Below are 17,550 nucleotides of genomic sequence, written 5' to 3' on the forward strand. Positions count from 1 at the left end.
ATTCTAGTAATCAAGTTTTACAATTACTTTGCACTGGAAATTTTGTAAGCAAAAGTTGGAGTAACAGGAAATGATTGTGTTCCTGTCCACTCAAGAAAATCAGAAAGCAATTATTTGGCTTTGTATTCTTTTGCTACACATACTTATATATAGCTTTGACTTTTGAAGAAATATACTGACAGGTGTGGCTGGTCTTTTAGTAGCAATGTTATGATCTTGATGATAACTCTGGGGAGAAAAATTAAGTTGTTTCCAAGTTCCATTAAATATCTCACAAACTTGGATTTAGCTGTAAGTTTGAAACAGGCTCTGGTTTTCTTATTCTTCAGAGCTGACATTGTAGCTGCACTTCTGGAAAACAAGGTAAACCTTTATCAGGTTAAAGTGTTTTCCATTACCATAGTAATGTCTCTTGTCCAGTGAAATCATGACATTATTTATAAAATGCAGGGAAACAACTTCTTTATAGACAGATTTGTAACGATTTTGCTCCTTGCCTTTGATGGTGGGTCAGGGAAAAGAGGGAGATCTGTACAGATGTATGTAAAACAGGCATGCTTGTCATAAAAGAAATTAATTTCATAAGCCCACTGACAAGTTGAGAGTCATGTGCAGTTGTTACCTATTACACTCACAAAGCTCTTTTTAACCTATGTCATCATAGTGAATGATCAACTTCCATGTTACAATTATCTCCTGGGCTAATCCTGTAGTGATGTTGGTGCTTTACGGATTATCTAAAACACAAAACCACATCTGTTGTTTTCCCTTGTGAATTTGGTGATTGACTGCTGAGAAAAAACTCACCTTTTCCTTCAGTCACATCCTTTTCCTTCATCGCAGTCCTACTCTGCCTAAACATTTCATGTCTGTCAAGCAGACTCAGAAAGCTAAGAGACTGGCTTAACTTCAAAAATAGTTTTGGCATGTTGTATTTTCTGGTTCTTTCAGAGTGTACTTAGGTCAATTCTATGCATAAATTTAGAAATTTATCTTTTTAATTGATGGTCTCGTATGACTATCGGTTCCCAGAAACTCTGCTGAAAGTAGATTAGCAAATATCGTGTTGTAATAGCCTTTGCCTTCACATACTGTTTACCAGCACTGAAAGGAGAGAGATCTTTTTTAGCCCCAAATTTCACTGATGGCAGAGGCTAAATGAGTGCTTTAGGACCTAACAATGTCAGGACAACTGCATGGCTGTGGGAGGGACTGAGGAAAATACTGAGTTACCCTGTGGCTTCATCACACCTCAGTGCTGGCAAGACAAAGAATGAAATGATGACATGAGGACTTCCACTCTTCTTACATCCTGTAAATAACAAGCAAGGATTAACGTGAGGACTTGAGAAACAGTTTCTCACCCTATTTTTGCTGACATGCTCTGACAATACATAAGATAGTGTCACAGCACTTGTGCAAGCAACGAAATCAAAGTTTTATAACCGTGCTATTGCTTAACAGGATTATTTTTCTGTTCTGAGGTTGTTTTTTCAACTCTCATTTTACCTGCAGAATGCAAAAAACTGAAGTCCAAATGGGTGCTGATTTTGAAACATTTTCAGAGTGAGATTTTCCTCTGTAGTGCATCCCCTCAGTGTTACCCTGGTAATGCTGCAAGTCTGATCCTGCCTCTGTTTGTTGAGTGTGAGGGGTTCTCCTTGTCAGCCTGCTGGAGGTGTAGCTTGAGACAGAGCTGGAATTTTGCCAGTTGTAGAGGGTGGGAATGTGTTTCCAGGTGGCAGGAGATGGCTGGAGCCTCTGTAGACCTGCTTGGAGGCTGAGCTGTGCTAACGCAGCACAGAAGATGACAGAGCTATAGCAAACTTCCTTGTGGTCTGCCCCTTCTGCCTGGCCAAGCAAACCTCAGTGCAGGACAGTGTGGCCCAGTCTGGTTTAAAGGATTATTCCAAACTGGATTTTGAATATATCTGGGGATATTGCCACAAAACCTACAGAGGCTTTTGGGTTTTTTATGCAATAAGAAGGTTTCAAGGAGATTAATCCAATGCAACACTGATCTGCTGTTTAAAATGTCTTTCATAAATCAGTCTTGGAGCTTTTCTAAGGCATTTTGGAGGAAAATTTGCTTCTAGAGTGATTCATAGATTTTTCACTAATTAGTTCAACAGCAGTTCCACTTACTCAAAAGTAGGCACTGAAGCAGCCTAAATCCAGATTTAATGTCCATTGAAAAGGAGATGCTTTAGTGTTGGGATTTATATCAGTATTCTGGTTCTCAGGAAAGTACTGCATTTTTATAAAAAAGCTTTCCTTTTTGGGCCAAATTCAAATGAAGCTGTGAGATAGATAGGTACAATGTTATTTGTGTGGATAAGCTTGGTGTGAGCTCATGCTAAATCTGAATGTGGTTTTTCAGAGACTATGGGAGCAGGATTGAGGAAATAATTTGACCAATTAGGGATGTAAGTTTTGCAAAACCAAATGCCTACAAAAGTTATAGTGTAGGTTTCAGAGTTTAAGCCACTCTCCAGCCGTTCAAATTATGGTCACAGAAACTGGAGGTGAAAGATATGAAGGGAACAAATAAAATGGATTATGTTCCTTCCCCAGAGCATCTCACCTATATTTGTTCCTCGTGACAGATGTTAGAGTAACATGCCATAAAATCCTCCACTGAAAGAGGTGCCATAACTGCAATGCAACCTATTCTTGCATGTCATTAATCTCAGTTGCAGAAAGCTCTTTTCATGTGTGGTGTATCCTTTGTTGCCCTTCAAGGCTATATATATATATAATATAGCACCAGATTGCAGATTGTTATTGTTTCATGGCAAGTAGTTATATTTTTGTTATCACCTTTCTCCATAGTCTTTCCTTCTGTTATGTTTCCCTGATCTTTGTTTCCCTAAATAATTTTATAGGATCTCTGATAACTCTTACTGGCATTTTTTGGACTTTCTCAAACTTGCCCAAGCCTTTTGATCTAGATCTTATCAGCAGCAAGTAGAGTGTAAGGATTACCTCCCAGGCCTCAAACAAGATACTCCTGCTGACATACAGCTTGCTTTTACAGCAGCACACCACCATTAACTCTGGCTTAGTGTATTTCATTTTCTGCAGAAGTTACAATGAAATGTTAGAATGTTAGCTCTGCTCACCTTGCCCTACATGGCTTGTAGAGTCTTCTTAGGGAGCAGTGTTTGCTGGCTCTTCATGGAGACAGGATCCTGGATCAGAAAGACCAGGCATCCACCAAAAACCCAGAGAAGTGACTCCCCCAGAAGAAAGAGCATGTGATTTTTACAGCTGGCTTTATCATGAACAGTCTTTACCTGAAAAATCTTGATTAGTTGTTATGAAGAACAAACTCAGAGAGAGCAGAGACCTGAATCACGCTCACCTCCCTCATGGAGAACCTAGTGTGTTTGTGGATCGTGGCCTCATCACTGAGTCCCCTTTAATTTTTGTAGGGTCCACCTTTCTCTGATATGAACTATGGGAATGGAGATTTTATCTGTGCAGCTCACAGTCTTGTCTTTCTTGAAGAATTACATTTTAGTATTGAACAAAAATTGCACCATACGATACAAATGTGATATTTTTGTTTACCATCGTGTCAGTTTGTAGCATTGAAGAACTTCACTGCAGTGTCTGTGGCTTCTTGGCATAATGGCAAAGTTTACAGTAGGAAAAATGGTCATACTTTTAAACGTATTTGTTAAATTATATCAAAGAGTGTAATATTGTAAGAAGTTGCATCTGGTGTAGAGAAAGTTACTTTAAAATAGCCCAGATTTTTCTTATTCTCTACAAATTAAAACAAATTTATTTGAAAATGAAATTAATTTTACTTGGAGCTGGAGGTTGCATTAGATCATCTGATTTCTTAAATTAAAAAAAAAACAACCAACCAGTAATTCTGTGGCTTTTTATTTAATCTGCTTTGAACCTATACCCAGCACTGAAAAAGGCAGAACAAGTCCCTGGAACAGATTGTTTCAGTAAATGTCTCTCTTTTTTAGTGCAGTGCTGCAAAGTACCCCTCTGTGCTAGATTTTCCACGAACACTTAACCTCTAGTTTTGGATTTATTAAGCAACACAAGAACGTCATCCTGTGAAAATCCTGTATCTTTTTCACAGCTTCAAAACTAGACAAACTGGTCAACTGCCCTTCTTCTCCAGCTCATGTACAAGAGAAGAGAGATTTGCAAAAAGAAAATAAATTTGGGGAGACTAGATGACATATAGCTAAGGGGGGGGGGGGGAAGTAGGACAAGCGTTCCAGCTGGGAGTCCCTCCATTAGCGCTGGCTAGGAGCAGCCAAAGTGCCTGCCAACATCCAAGTGCTACATCATCTCTACGTGCACAAGAGTGGATCTATTGGCATTCGTACCTGTTGGTTTAAATTTACACTCCTTCCTGTGAAAGCTTAAAGTAGCAATGTTGGCATCTGAAATCCTGTAATCACCGCATCCCACAGGCTCCAGCCCGGGACCGAGCCACACTGGCAGGAGAAGGGCTTGAGATGACTGGAATCAACCACAAGGCAAAATTTAGCTTTATCCTCCCCAAAGGAGGACACTGAAATACCCTATTACAATAGAATAGTCTGGAATTTTATTGTTTTAACTTTGCACACGGGAATATTCTGTGTGGACAAGGAGTAAATAATTCCCCAAAGGAAATGGGAACGATGAACTGTTAGTAGAGAAAAAGAAGAGCGGAGTTAGAGAGAAATATCAGTCTAGCAGCCTAGTCATTTGAGTTCCTAAATTTTATTTCTGTTGGTGTAACTGTATAAATCACATTAAAACAGTAAAAGCAAAGCCGAGCCGCTCCTTTAGGTACTGCCTAATATTTGTAAATGCATCCTCAGAAAAGCTACCTTAAAACCAGAACGCGAGTCGTGAAAACGGAAGAGATTTTAAATCAAATACTTTGACTCCTTCTCCCTGGGGATTCCCTTGGTGAGCATACGTGCGAGGGAGCTGCTGTTTAAAACGAACTTTCAAATTTGGCAGAGCGGGGGGGGGAGGAGGAAGCCTTCCAGGGAGCATCCCTTCTGCCACCCTCTCGAGGGCTGCAGCTCGTGAAGGGCTACGAAGACGTGTTAGGGAAAAAAAAAAAATCAACCTCAAAATCGCCTCAAACAGTGGTTTGGGTTGTCACCTGGGAAAAAGCAGAACCCAGACCCCGAGAGGGTTTTGCAATTGTCGTTCTGCAAAACGAGGGCGGCAAAGCGCCGCAGCGCCCGCCGGTGGCCGCCCCCGCGCTGGGAGGGGAGGGGGCCGGGGCATCCCGAAAGGCGGATGGCGATGGACACAGCAATCCCTCCCCGGACGGCAGCCACTCGCGTGTGCTTTCTGTATGTCCATGGGTTTTCTTCAAACTTCCCACCTAAAATCTCATCAACAAAACATCACCCGCCCCGCGGCTCTCGCAAAATTTATCCACCTCCCGCTGAACACACGGCTCCTGCCGCCGGGAGTGACCCTGCCATTGGCGGCTGCAAAAACATAAACGAGGAGCCGCCGGGATGTTCCCAGGAAAGCGCCCTATCCATCTGAACAGCGAAACGCGCCATCCAGCCACGCTGGTCACCTGCTCCCTGCGCGGCCGCGCAGTGTGAGCGCAGTGTGCGCGCAGTGTGCGCGCAGTGTGAGCGCAGTGTGCGCGCAGTGTGCGCGGGGCTCTGCTCGCCGCCGTGTCGCCGCCGGGGACGGCGACAGCGGCATAGGCGTCTCTCACCGCTGCCGCCGGCGGTGCCCGCAGCCGCCGGGAACTGGGAAGCGATGCAGGGGAGCGAGGGCAGGGGCGGGGATGGGCGGAGCCGCGTCGTACCGGGGGTCCCGGGGACGGTCCGGGGCCCTGCGCATCCCCGCCCGGCCGTCGCCAGCCCGTGTGCCGCGGGGCTGCCGCTGCCGCCGTGCTCGGCAAACGCCCAGCGACTTCGGGCGGGCAGGAGAGGCGCTCCCGGTCTCCCGGGAGGCGGTGGAAGCGCTCTCTGCGCCCAGGCACTGCAGAGCATCTCGCCCGGGCTGCTTCTCCCCCTCCCCACGGCCGCTCCGGGCGGCAGCGCTGTTGTGTCCCTCCCCCGTGTCGCGTCTCCCTGCGGTCGCCCCCGCCGGGCCGGTGCTTGCTGCGCCTGGGCAAACACCCGTCTGGGCAAATACCCGCCTGGGCAAACATCCTGAGCGGGCAGGTGCGGCGGCGGCCGCCGTGACAGAGGGTCCTTGGCGGGTGATGCATGGGCGGAGGGCAGCTGCCCGGTAATCCCCGCCGGCGGCGCTCAGCGCCGGGCAGCGCGGGGGCGAGCCCCCCTCCCCAGGCGCCTCTTCCGTGCGCGGAAAGGCGCTGCACCTGCCCCTGAAGTTGTGTGATGGAGACGGTGGTGATGCTGATGGTTTCCTCTAGGAGCGCGGAGTTACTCCGCGGCCCCGGCCCGGGGGCGGTGCGGGCGCCCGGCAGGGCAGACCGCGGGAGCCGCTCACTGCCTCCATGGGGCTGCTCGCAGGTGTCACTCGTCCCTCGCCCCGGGGAGGAGCGGCGGGTGCCGGCGCCAGCTCTCTCTCCTCTGCCGGGGAACCGAGGGGGCTCTGGTGTGCTCCCTTCGGGCAGCGATCAGCACTGTCGTCCGCCCTGCCCCTGTCCCGCCGCACATCCCGCCCGTGCCCGCCAGCGCGGAACCCCCGCCACCCACACGCGGCTGCTGTCGGGGCGCCGGGAGAGCACCGCGTACACCCGGCTCCGCGCCGGAGCCGTGGCGGCGGCCGGGGGAATTCCCGGGGAGGGTGGGCCCCGCTCTGCAATGCGGTCCCACTGCTGCAGAGGTCGCCACGCGTGAGCGGTCCCGCGGGGGCGCGGCGGGAGCGGCCCCCCCGCCCCTCCGTGCGCAGCGCCCCGGCCGCGCCTCGCCCCGCGCCGCGGCTTTTTTTGTGAATGGGACGCTCAAGGAGCGGGCCATGACGTCACCGCCCGGCCCAATTGGCGCCCAATGGCGGAGCGGGCCCCGTCGGGCGGCCGGCGCGGGGATTGGCTGGAGGGCGCGCGCGGGCGCCCACGCAGGCGGCGGCGGCGGCAGGTATAAAGGGGGCGGCGGGCAGTGCGTGACACCGCGGATCGGCGGCGACACCGGCACCGCGCCCGCTCCTCCGGCCGCGCTCCGCTCCGCTCCGCTCCCCGGTAAGCGCCGCGCCGGCCGCGGCTTCTTGCGCGGGGCGGGTCCCGGCAGCGCCGAGTCCCTGCCAGAGCGCGGGGCCCTGGTACCTCCATTCATATGCTCGTGTACGCGGGGTAGCGAGAGCCGAGGCGGGGGGGACAGTCCTTCCCCGGTCGGTCACTTCCTTACCCCGCCGATGCGACGTGGTGTGTCCGGCCAGGACGAAGTGCTGCGGCAAAGGTCACGGCCAGAGCGCCCCGGGGAGCCTCGGGGAAGCGGGGCGTCCTTTGGAAAGGGGCTCGCAGTTCCCGTCGAGTATTGGGAGCTGGCAAAAATGAGGATGATGTGGTGGTTATGATGTGCTCCTTGGAGTCCAAGACACTGATGCTGTGAGAGAGCTGTATCTCAGATCTTCAATAACAGCAAGTTTTACAGGTTTTGTGCTTGTGACTGATTTTTAACTTATCCTCTTCTCTGGTTTCAGAGTAGAAATATTTATTGAAATTAAACTACTTAATTCTTAAAGTGTAATCTGAACTGGGGTGTTAGTGTGCTGGCTGGCAAGAAGCAAGCAGCTTCAGGTAAAGCGCTAAGGGGGCACTTTTTTCTTAAACATGTTAAACACTTACTGTTTTTCCTTTTGATTTGTATCTGTCCGTGTCAGACACACTGTCTGAGACATTGTGTGCAGTAGTTACAGGAACGTATTTTCTGCCAGTTTGAGGAAAAGTGCTTTAAGTTGAATGCAAATAGCTGCATGTCTGAAAAGCCACATTTTTCTGCCCTGTAATAGTGCTAAGCTACCATAAAATTTTGAGAAAATGAAAGCATAATAGCAATAATCAAAATAAACAAAAAGGTGAACTTAAAATATAAAGCTCTTCATATTTGTGCTACTTGTGGCTAGGAAGCAATGACCTCTTTAGTGGAACTTGCAGGATTGAGAAGGTTGGAAAACAGCCATTGCTTGATGTACCTCTTTGTTGTAGAGAGGAAATCATGGTTATGCTGAAGATTTCACCTTTCCTTGCTGTTTATGCCTTGGTTGTGTGCCAGCTGGACAGCTTCCAGGCAGCCCCAGTCAGGTAAGAAGCTGGTCCTGTTGCTGAGTGCTCTGTCTGAATGCTATGAAAATGCTTAATATTCTTTAGAGGTCTGTGAGGGAAACAGACCACAGTGAAGGAGAAAGGTGGCTGCTTTTCGTGCTGTGGCTTTTTGATCCCACCTATGAGTGCCTAACGGTGCTCATGAGGGGAGCGCAGCGGGCTTTGCGTAGTCACACTGTGGAAGGCACTGTCAGTGACATGCAGGAGTGCCTGTCAAACCCCTGTTTTCCTTGCCTCTGCCCAGACCTGGCTTGGAGTCCATAACGGATCGAGTGACTCTCAGTGATTACGAAGCTCGGAGGTTATTAAATGCGCTGGTGAAAGAGTTCATACAGATGACAGCAGAAGAGCTGGAGCAAGCCTCTGAGGGGAACAGGTAAGGACTGCAGTCCTGGGCAGCAGAAAAGCAATGTGGGAGTGTTATGTGTTTGATATTTAGCCAAAGTCATCTGAGAAGACCCTCTGCAGGTCAAGGTCTTTTTATTTTCTTGGGGTTATGGCTAACTGGTAAAGGATGATACTGCAGAGACATCCTAGTGTTGGTGTCGAGAATGGCTTCCACCTAGTTAACCTGCCTCTGTCTCTTACTTCTGAAAGTGGAGGGCAATTTGAGCTTGAATGAGTGGGTTGTGTTAAAATATGGCAGCAAAAGGTATGTCTTCCCAGTGGGAGTGTTAGGGGATTACTCAGTCCCTCTTGGATTCTCTGTTGTGCAAGTGCATGCTGTTGTAAGGCATGGAAAGTCCCTGGCAGGAGGGATGTGTTCCTCCCCGATGCACGCAGCGCCACTCTCCCTTGGACCAAAGGCATGCAGGAGCACTTGCATTATCCTAACAGGATTTGCATTGCAATGCATGGGGATGGATGAGGCACTGAACAGCATGCGGAATATAGGGGAGGTTCAACTTCCTGACCTCTGACTATATGGGCATCCAAAAGGCTAATGGACTTGCTTGTCAACAAAATTGGATTCATTAACAAATAGTGTTTTCCTTCTGACTGCTTATGTATGAACTTGCCTTGCATGGAATGTGATGCTGAGAGTTTGGATTTATTTTGAATGAATTTTTAAGTCTCCTAACAGTAGATTTTTATGTAGGGAAGAAATGCATGAATGTGCATGTTTGAGGTTACTCTTCCTTTGGGCATGTTTTTATTTTTTTTCCCCCCTGCAGCCTGGATAGACCCATTTCCAAACGCTGTGCCAGTCTGAGTACTTGTGTGCTGGGCAAACTGTCTCAAGAATTGCACAAATTGCAAACTTACCCTCGCACTGACGTCGGGGCTGGAACTCCTGGCAAGAAGCGGAATGTGCTGAGTGACCTGGAACATGAACGCTATGCAAACTATGGGGAACCCCTAGGAAACAACTAGACATGCTTATTTCTCCCCCTCTCCCTTTTTTAACCTGATGCATGTGGATCTAACTTTGATTGCTAACTTTGCTGTGTTCTTTTGGTTCTGTTTTCGACAGAGAATGTTTGAGATGGACCTAATGGTAGGAAGACAGAGAACATAACATGCATACCAAGCTAGGGGAGAAAAAAATAAATAAAAATGATCAGCACTGCCTTGACATTCCAAATGATTTTCTTAGACACTGATTAAAAAAAAAATTGAAACAGGGTTCTTCATTTCTGGCTGCTAAATGTACAAGTAGATTCTTTCTTTTGTGCTTGCCCATGCACTTGTTCAATAAACCTATTTTTCTATAAGGATTAGATCTGCTTGGTTTAAGAGTTTGTTTTAGAATGTGAGATTTCTAGGTGAGGCTAGAAACATTTTACAACTTAATGTTCAGGAGAGGCAATGCTAGTAACTTCTAGAAAAGTTGAAAGAGAGCTTAGAAGTCAAAGTTCTACGTATACATTGATATGTACTGCTGTAATCAGGCATGCATGCAATCCTGTTGGTAGGGACCCTGAGAAGCAAAGAAATCAGGAAGACTCATACATATTCATTCAAACAAACTAGAAATGTAATCCTGTTTAAAACTGGGTACTGAACATGTCCAGGTAAGAATTTTGTGGTTTTTTTTCTTTTCTTATTTTACAATAGGTGTTTGCACTATATTTGAAACATATGTACCTTTAAAATATTTGTGATGATTTACAATTCACCTACATTATGTTGTCTTGAATTAAGAGCCAAACCCAGATTTCTTTACAGTTCTGTTGCAGCACTGCATCTATCTTTTAATCAGAGGCCTCTTTCAAAAACTTGGCATAGATGTTAAAAACAACTCTTCATTGTTAACATTAATAAACTGCCTTGTGATGCTTAGCTGAGAAAAATCCCTCCTACTGCAAGAAAAAAATCATTGCTTTAGTAGAAAACTCTTTAAGCAAGGATTGTGTGAATGCATATTCCTTGCAGGTCCCCATCTGGCACAATTGTTAGCTGTAGGCTGAATTGTGAGCACAGAACTAATGCTGTCAAAGTCTGAAGTGCTCCACGGTGAAGTGCTGTAGTAGAAAGAGGTCTCTACTACTGCAGGAAAGAGAGGTTCTCCCATTCCCACTAAGTTCCTGGAAGCAGTTTGTGTGGTTCAGCTCTGAAAGCAGCTGGTCAGCTGCTGAGCAGGTACAGCCCTGTCATAGTCACTGACAAAGCTCCTGTAGTCATCAGTGATGCTGCAATTCCATTTGTTTTCTGGCTGTTAGGGAGCACAGATGTTGGAGTGAGAAGTGAAGACAGTGTCTGCTACTGCCTTTCAGGAACACCTCAAGCTAAATACAAATGTGAGCTTTTGGAGGAAGCGGGGATTGTTTAAATGCTCCAGACCTGAACCTCCTCAGCTCCTCTCTGTGGCCATAATGCCTGGCTGGAGGCAAGGCAGTAGCCCAGGTGCTGCTGAAAATCTGGCCTGGATTTAGTCTTCAGTCCAGCTGCTTTTGTAAAGTGAGCCTGACACTGAGAAAACCATAAAGAGGCATCTTTAACAGATGTAAGCTGTGCACACGGAAGGCGCAAATGCCTTCTGCACAGCCAGCCTGCTTTTAATCCTACCGAAGAGTCTTTGCTCGTCATAGTGATGTTCCACTGCGTGCAGGGTTCATGCTGTGGGATCTAACTCTTCCTTTTCCTCCTGAAAAGCAGTGTAACAGCACAGAAGAGGGCCTGCAACACAGCCACCTGTGTGACCCACCGCCTGGCAGACTTCCTGAGCAGGTCAGGGGCAGTGGGCAAGAACAACTTTGTCCCAACCAATGTGGGCTCCAAGGCCTTCGGCAGGCGAAGAAGAAGCATCCAGATATAAGAAGCTGAATGGTGATGTGAACACGGTAAGTACATGGCACCAAACAGACCCTGTGGCATCACCAAAACTTTAGTTTTGCTGGGGGAATAACAGAGCTGCATGGGTAACCTCTGAGAAGGCAGGCCAAGTAACAGTGTAAAAAGAAAAGAGATGTTACAAATAGAATAAAGACACGTAGACTGTGAAGAAGAGCTTTGGAGATGTTGTGCTTAGGTAACTACCTTCACTAAACACAACAATTTGTTTGGAATTCTTTGCTTGTTTTTGCACTAACATTTCATTATCAACATATCAGTAAACTCTGGTTTTCTTTCTTACAGATTGCAATGAAACTGAAAACTCGACTTTAATTTCTAATGGAAGCAACTCTTCTTCATAAACCAAGACCGCCAAAATATTAATTTTTCATCCTACTATTGAAAATGTTTTATTTAATACAAATGAAAACACTTCTGTTATGTATAGTAAAAGAGGATCTAGTTATTAAAGTTAAATTATTGTATATTCTTTTTATATGCAACTCTATTTCAAATAAAATGTGACGGCATCTATTATTTATTTATCTTCCAGCTTATGTGATCCATGCTACTTATCCTGGCCCTACTGCCAAATCTCGGGGATTATACTAAACTGCTGCCTGGCAAGGCATATGAGTATTATACAGTGTGCTGTGCCTTGATGTAAAACACTTAACTATCCTGATTGTACAGTATGTTAAAAAAAAAAAAGAAATCACTTCAATATTGTATTATTTGTGAATTTACGCAAAATTAAAAAAAGTATTTTAGATACACTTGGATTGAGAAACTGATTTTTCATTTGGACACGCTTATGGATACATGTGGCACTAAGCCAACATCATGGCAGATCAGCTAGTCCATTGATCTGCTCCAGCCTTATTAACTATAAATACTAGGGTTTGAGTCAAAAGTTCAGGACAGAAAGAATAGCTGCTTTTTATATATATTAAAAAACCCCAACTGAACCAAGAGACACTACTTTGACTCCTGCAAGAAAAATAAAAAGAAGCCACAGATACATTTAGTAAAAAGATGGAGACAAATTTAATCATGTGTAGTTTAAGACTAAATATTTTTATACAGGCTGTAGTTCAAATGAAACGGCCTGACATCTGCTGTAGATTTTTGTGTAAGGTCAAAAAAGTGAATTCAAAAGGAAGGGAAAGAGAAGCTACAGAAATGTACATTTCTTTGAAGCAATCCTGAGGCAGAGTCTATTTAGGGATCAGGGATAAATAATTAGAGTGAGTGCAGAAGAGGGTAGCTGGATGCATTCCATGGACTTATAAGTGGTGCTGCCAACTTCCTTCTCAAAGCTGCTGCTGTTTCAGTTTAGTAGCTGAGTCAGATATTTGTTTAGATTTGTTTCGTGCTTTACAGCCTGACCCTAAAATCTGCTTCATCAGTTCAGATGAATCCCAGAATGGGTGAGGGAAGAGGCCACAGTGGTCATCTGCTCCCACCTCCCTGCTCCAGCAGGGTCATCCTAAAGCACACGACACAGGATTGCATCCAGAGGGTTCTGGAATATCTCCAGTGAGGGAGACTCCACCCTGCTGTGCAAAGCAGAGGTGGGGGTTCTCATGATGTCTCTGCGTGTCTCTGCTGCAGGTGTAATGCAGAAGGGGACCTTGGCCAGCCTGGTGGAGACAGTGATGCTGCCTGGTGACAGTGCTTCCAGACCATGCTTGTTCCTCGCTGGGGTTTCACTCCTTGGGGAACACCAGCTCCGGTAAGTCAGTGTACAAAGCAGGCCTTGTAGGAGATGACCCCAAGGATCTGCTTGGGTTAGGCCAAACTGCCAGTTTTGGAGCCTGTAAGCATTTGTTGCCATGTTTCGGGTATTTTTCCCCATTTTTCTTTACACAAAGTGGGGGTCATATGCTGGGATCACCTGGCTACCTCACCTTTCCCTGTCACTGCAGGTCCTCTTTCCCTGCCACTGCACCTTGTCTCTTTTGTTTCCTATTACAGCACGTAATGGCTTAATCTCCAAGATAAAATGCAAGCACAGTTTTTGGGGTGAATACTTGCAATTTAGTGATTCATATTCAATAAGAAGCCAGGCAATGTTCATAGCCCCCTCCTGGCTTTAATGTTTAAATGGTCAAGCAGTTTATTTTTCCATTTCTAGCCATTCTCTGCTGAGACACACCTGAGGCTCTGTGTAAATGAATGATAGCTGTAGTGTCCATCTAGTTTAAAAACTATTAGCCTTTCTTTTCAGTTTAACAAAGTTATGCATTTTTCTGTCAGACAAAGGGATTTCCTCAGACCAACATTGTACAAAAACCTAACAAGTAAAACATTCTAGCAACCTTGGTGCTGGCTTTTACATTGTCCTGGGCGTAGGAAATTTGGGTGAAACTTTTGATACATGGTTTTTGTGTTGATTTTTGTTTTCTTTTTCCTTAGGAAGAACTAGCTACTTTCCTGTTTCAAGATCTATTCCTGTTCTATCTTCTGTCTCATTTCTCCTTAGAATCTGTCTGCACATCAGTGCAATACACTTAGCAGTACATATCCCTGTAAAGGATAGAGGGCTGAGCACTGTGGAAGCAAGGGTGAATACAAAAAACCTTTTCCATGATGTGAAGGGATAGAAGCCCTTCACCACAAAAACGGAGCTGCTCAGAGCTTTAGAAGAAGCAGATTGTTACTGAAACTAGAGAAAAGCAGAGTCGTAAGCAGTAATATTTTAAATAAAAATTTTTTAATTTTAAGGTAGTAAGCATGGTAGAAAGAATTGCAAAGCTGCTAGAAGGTTGCTTTTACTGACTGTGAACAAGTGGAAGAAATTGCTTCCATTTTTAAAAGGTACTGTTCTGGGTAATATTACCCAAACTTTTCAGCTCTCAAGCAAACCCCAAACTTCCACCCCAGGAGAAAATCTATTTTGGAATCAGCATTTAAAAAGGAAAAGTGTGGTTTCTAATGTACTTGTCTTTCCATTTTGATTACACTGCCATTCTAAGAATACTTGAAGCTGGTGGAAAGTATAACATTGGTGCAGTACACCTGACTGGCACCAAACCCAAGTTACTTAGTATTCTGTATTCATGCACGAGTGTCTATGTTCTTGTTGATGAGGCAATGTCAGCCTGACTATAGTTTGGTTCTAACATTTTTAGATGTTTGTCTGTGTGTGTTTTCTTTAACCACTAAGTTTTTTTAAAATCTGTGGGCAAATGAAGTCTTGGGAGAGTGCTTTGCAAGTAAAGGCAAAAGTGGAAGAAATTTCTGAGAAGGAAAAGAATATTATCAGAGGATAATTTATTGTAGACTGTTCTCATGTAACTAGAGTTTTGGGGTTTGAATTTGCCAATTGTTTTCCAGTGGTTTGGATTTTCAGTGCCAATATGGACACATGCATCACTGAGGGCCCATGAAAGGTTATGAATTTTGCCCAGTCCTCTGCTCTGAGCTCATGGGGGGATAAAAAAGCCCCATCCTGTGGCCAGTGAATAAGCACAGTGAGAGCACGGTGTCCAGGGATCCCTCAGATGCTTTTGCCTTGCAGGTGGGTGCAGCTTCCAGCTGGATGTGAACAGGGTAGGCAACCTGGGCTGGTGACAGGAGGCAAAATCCTGCTCTTGTCAGGAGCCCCCAGAGGCACTGTGCAGGGCTGTGGTGCCACTGGGGGGTATCAGGCAGCCCTGGGGCAGCTGGTGTGGTACCAGGTGATGAAGAACAGGAGCTGAAACCGGTATGTGTCCTCATGGACCTTTGCAGCTGCCAAAACAGAGATGCAGGAGCTCTTCAGCTGTGTGCTTTTTCCCAGGAGACAGGTGGTGTTCTGCTTCTAGATCTGACTCAGTTTTTGGTTCAGGATTGGTCACCAGGACATTGCTGCACGTCTTGATAGAGCATCATTTTGAAATAATCCAAGCGGACTTCCACCATGGCAATTTTTTTTTCTTCTTCTGTTAGTGAAATTTAATTCATCTTCCTGAAAGCTTCCATTATCTGCAGTGTGAGAAAAGAGCAGAGCTAATGTTATTGCTTCTGACACTGAACACTGCCAAAAGCAACTTATATCAGGCAGTAGTAAATTTTGGTATTGGTTGTCTAATCCAGCATTGTCATGTCTAATCAGCAGATTGAACATCTCTAAGAGGTGAAGAGTTTAAAACATGCTGGAGAGTTCAGGCCTGTGCATTTTTCTAGACTGAAATGTCTCAGAACAGGTGAATACTTGTTAGAGATAAACTGGGTGCTTTAAACCTGGCTTCGCCCAGGCTGAGCACTGGCAGCTTGGTTCCAAACTGGTCACAATCACTGCCTCTGACAGTCAGCTGAAGGCTGCCCTGTGCAGCTCAAAGGGCTCTGCATGGTGCACACATCTGCTGTCTCTTTACTGTTCTAAAAGGCACCACATCCTTCCCCTGTTCTCCACTTTGAATGCTCCTTATGCCTTCTAAAATTGTTCTTTTCAGCAGGTAATGTCCAAGTAGTATAGTACCCCTCTTTTTTTTTTTTTTCCCCACAGAAAGAAAATAATTCCCATTTCCAAATTACCCCTAACGTTGTCATACTTCCTCTGTGAACTTTCCAATCTCTGTGAGATTTCTGATTCAATGGAGTAATCAGAATCATTGCAACATTTATCTTTTCTTTCTATTCTTGGCTTCACCACAGCTCTTATTTTCACCAATTACTCTTTTGGCTGGGGCTGAGCTGTGATGCCAGCTAAATTATTGGTTTCACCTCCACGAAAGCAAATAATTGCCTTCAAGTCTGACTGCTAAGCCACGAGGGCTTTAAACATGGAACAATGTGTGATTCCGAACTGCGGGCGCAGAGGCAGCGATGAGGGGGAGCTGCCTGCCAGCCACCCCGGGCGTCTCCCTGAGAGGCCACCTATCCCACTAGAGCACAGAAAGAAGGTGGACAGGACAGCCAGGTTAGTGTTTTTGGTCACTAGCTCCTGTCCTCCCGCAGCAGCTGTGACCCAGAATGCTGGGCATGTTGGAGAGTGCCTCCTCCTCCTTCTCTGCCAGGGTTGATGGAGACAGCAGGCTCCTGGCAGGACCTGTGGAGGCATGGAAAGAGGAGCCCACACTGTAGCAGGTTTGGTGGCAGGACTTGTGACCCCACGAGGGACCCACGCTGGAGCAGCCCCTTCCTGAAGGACTGCAGTCTGTGGAAAGGGACCAGTGCTGGAGCAGTTCATGAAATGCAGCCATGGGAAAGACTCACACTGGAGAAGTTCCTGGAGGACTTTCTCCTGCCGGAGGGAACCCACACTGGTGCAGGGGAGGAGTGTGAGGAGTCCTCCCCAGGCAGAGAAAGGAGCTGCAGAAGCAGCGTGCGATACACTGACCACAGCCCTCATTCCCCATCACCCTGCACTGCTGGGGGAGAAGGTAGAGAAATTGGGGGTAAAGTTAAGCCTGGGAAGAAGAGAGGTGGGAGGGAGGTGTTTTTAAGACTTGGTTTTTCTTATTATTTCACTGTGATTTGTTTGTAATAAATTAAACTGATTTCCACAAGTTTAGTCTGCTTTGCCCATGACAGTGAGTGCTGAGTGATCTCTCCCTCTTCTTATCTCATCCCATGAGCCTTTCATGATATTTTCCCTTCCATGCCCAGCTGAGGATAGAGAGTGACAGAGTGAATGAATTTGGTGGGTACCTGGAGTCTAGCCAGGGTCAACCCACCACACTAAAGGAACATTATCACATGACTATTTGGACCCTTTATAGTTTCTTTGTAGCTTTGCAAACACTTTGAATGTACAAATATATTGTGTCAGACACATTAATTTGCATATTATTCTGCTGACGTGCTTGAAAGACTGTTACAGGTCTACACTGTCTCTTGTGGAGGGAGCCAATTATTCTAGTTAGCATATGTTCCTAAAATAGTTGAATAAATAGTTTATAATTCCATTTGTAGCTCATTAAATGACCGTGATTTTATATGGAATAATGTCATAGTTGTTATTTGTGGTGGATAGGAATGGCCTGTTGCTGGAAATGAATCCGAAGAAGGTGCATCAGGGGAAGGATGACAGTCCTTGTAGTTCAAGCAAATTTTAT

The 17,550-nt window shown here is 45.9% G+C and overlaps 1 protein-coding gene across 3 annotated transcripts; it reads left to right on the plus strand.

The window, feature by feature from the left end:
• Positions 1–8,117: 8,117 nt before the first annotated feature.
• On the plus strand, positions 8,118–11,489 carry CALCB (calcitonin related polypeptide beta; the record flags this gene model as incomplete). Of its 3 annotated transcripts, none has more annotated exons than XM_082283350.1 (3): positions 8,118–8,209; positions 8,475–8,606; positions 9,406–9,604. In XM_082283350.1, the coding sequence occupies 3 exons, from the start codon at positions 8,124–8,126 to the stop codon at positions 9,602–9,604; spliced, it is 417 nt and encodes a 138-aa protein (XP_082139476.1). The 3 variants fall into 3 exon arrangements, with proteins under 3 accessions (XP_082139476.1, XP_082139474.1, XP_082139475.1); XM_082283348.1 differs by lacking the exon at positions 9,406–9,604 and adding an exon at positions 11,327–11,489 and having other exon boundaries at positions 8,124–8,209; XM_082283349.1 differs by lacking the exon at positions 9,406–9,604 and adding an exon at positions 11,330–11,489 and having other exon boundaries at positions 8,124–8,209.
• Between the last annotated feature and the right edge of the window lie 6,061 nt (positions 11,490–17,550).

Source organism: Coloeus monedula (assembly GCF_965178545.1).
Source record: "Coloeus monedula genome assembly, chromosome: 6".
In the NCBI taxonomy this organism is placed as follows: Eukaryota; Metazoa; Chordata; class Aves; order Passeriformes; family Corvidae; genus Coloeus; species Coloeus monedula.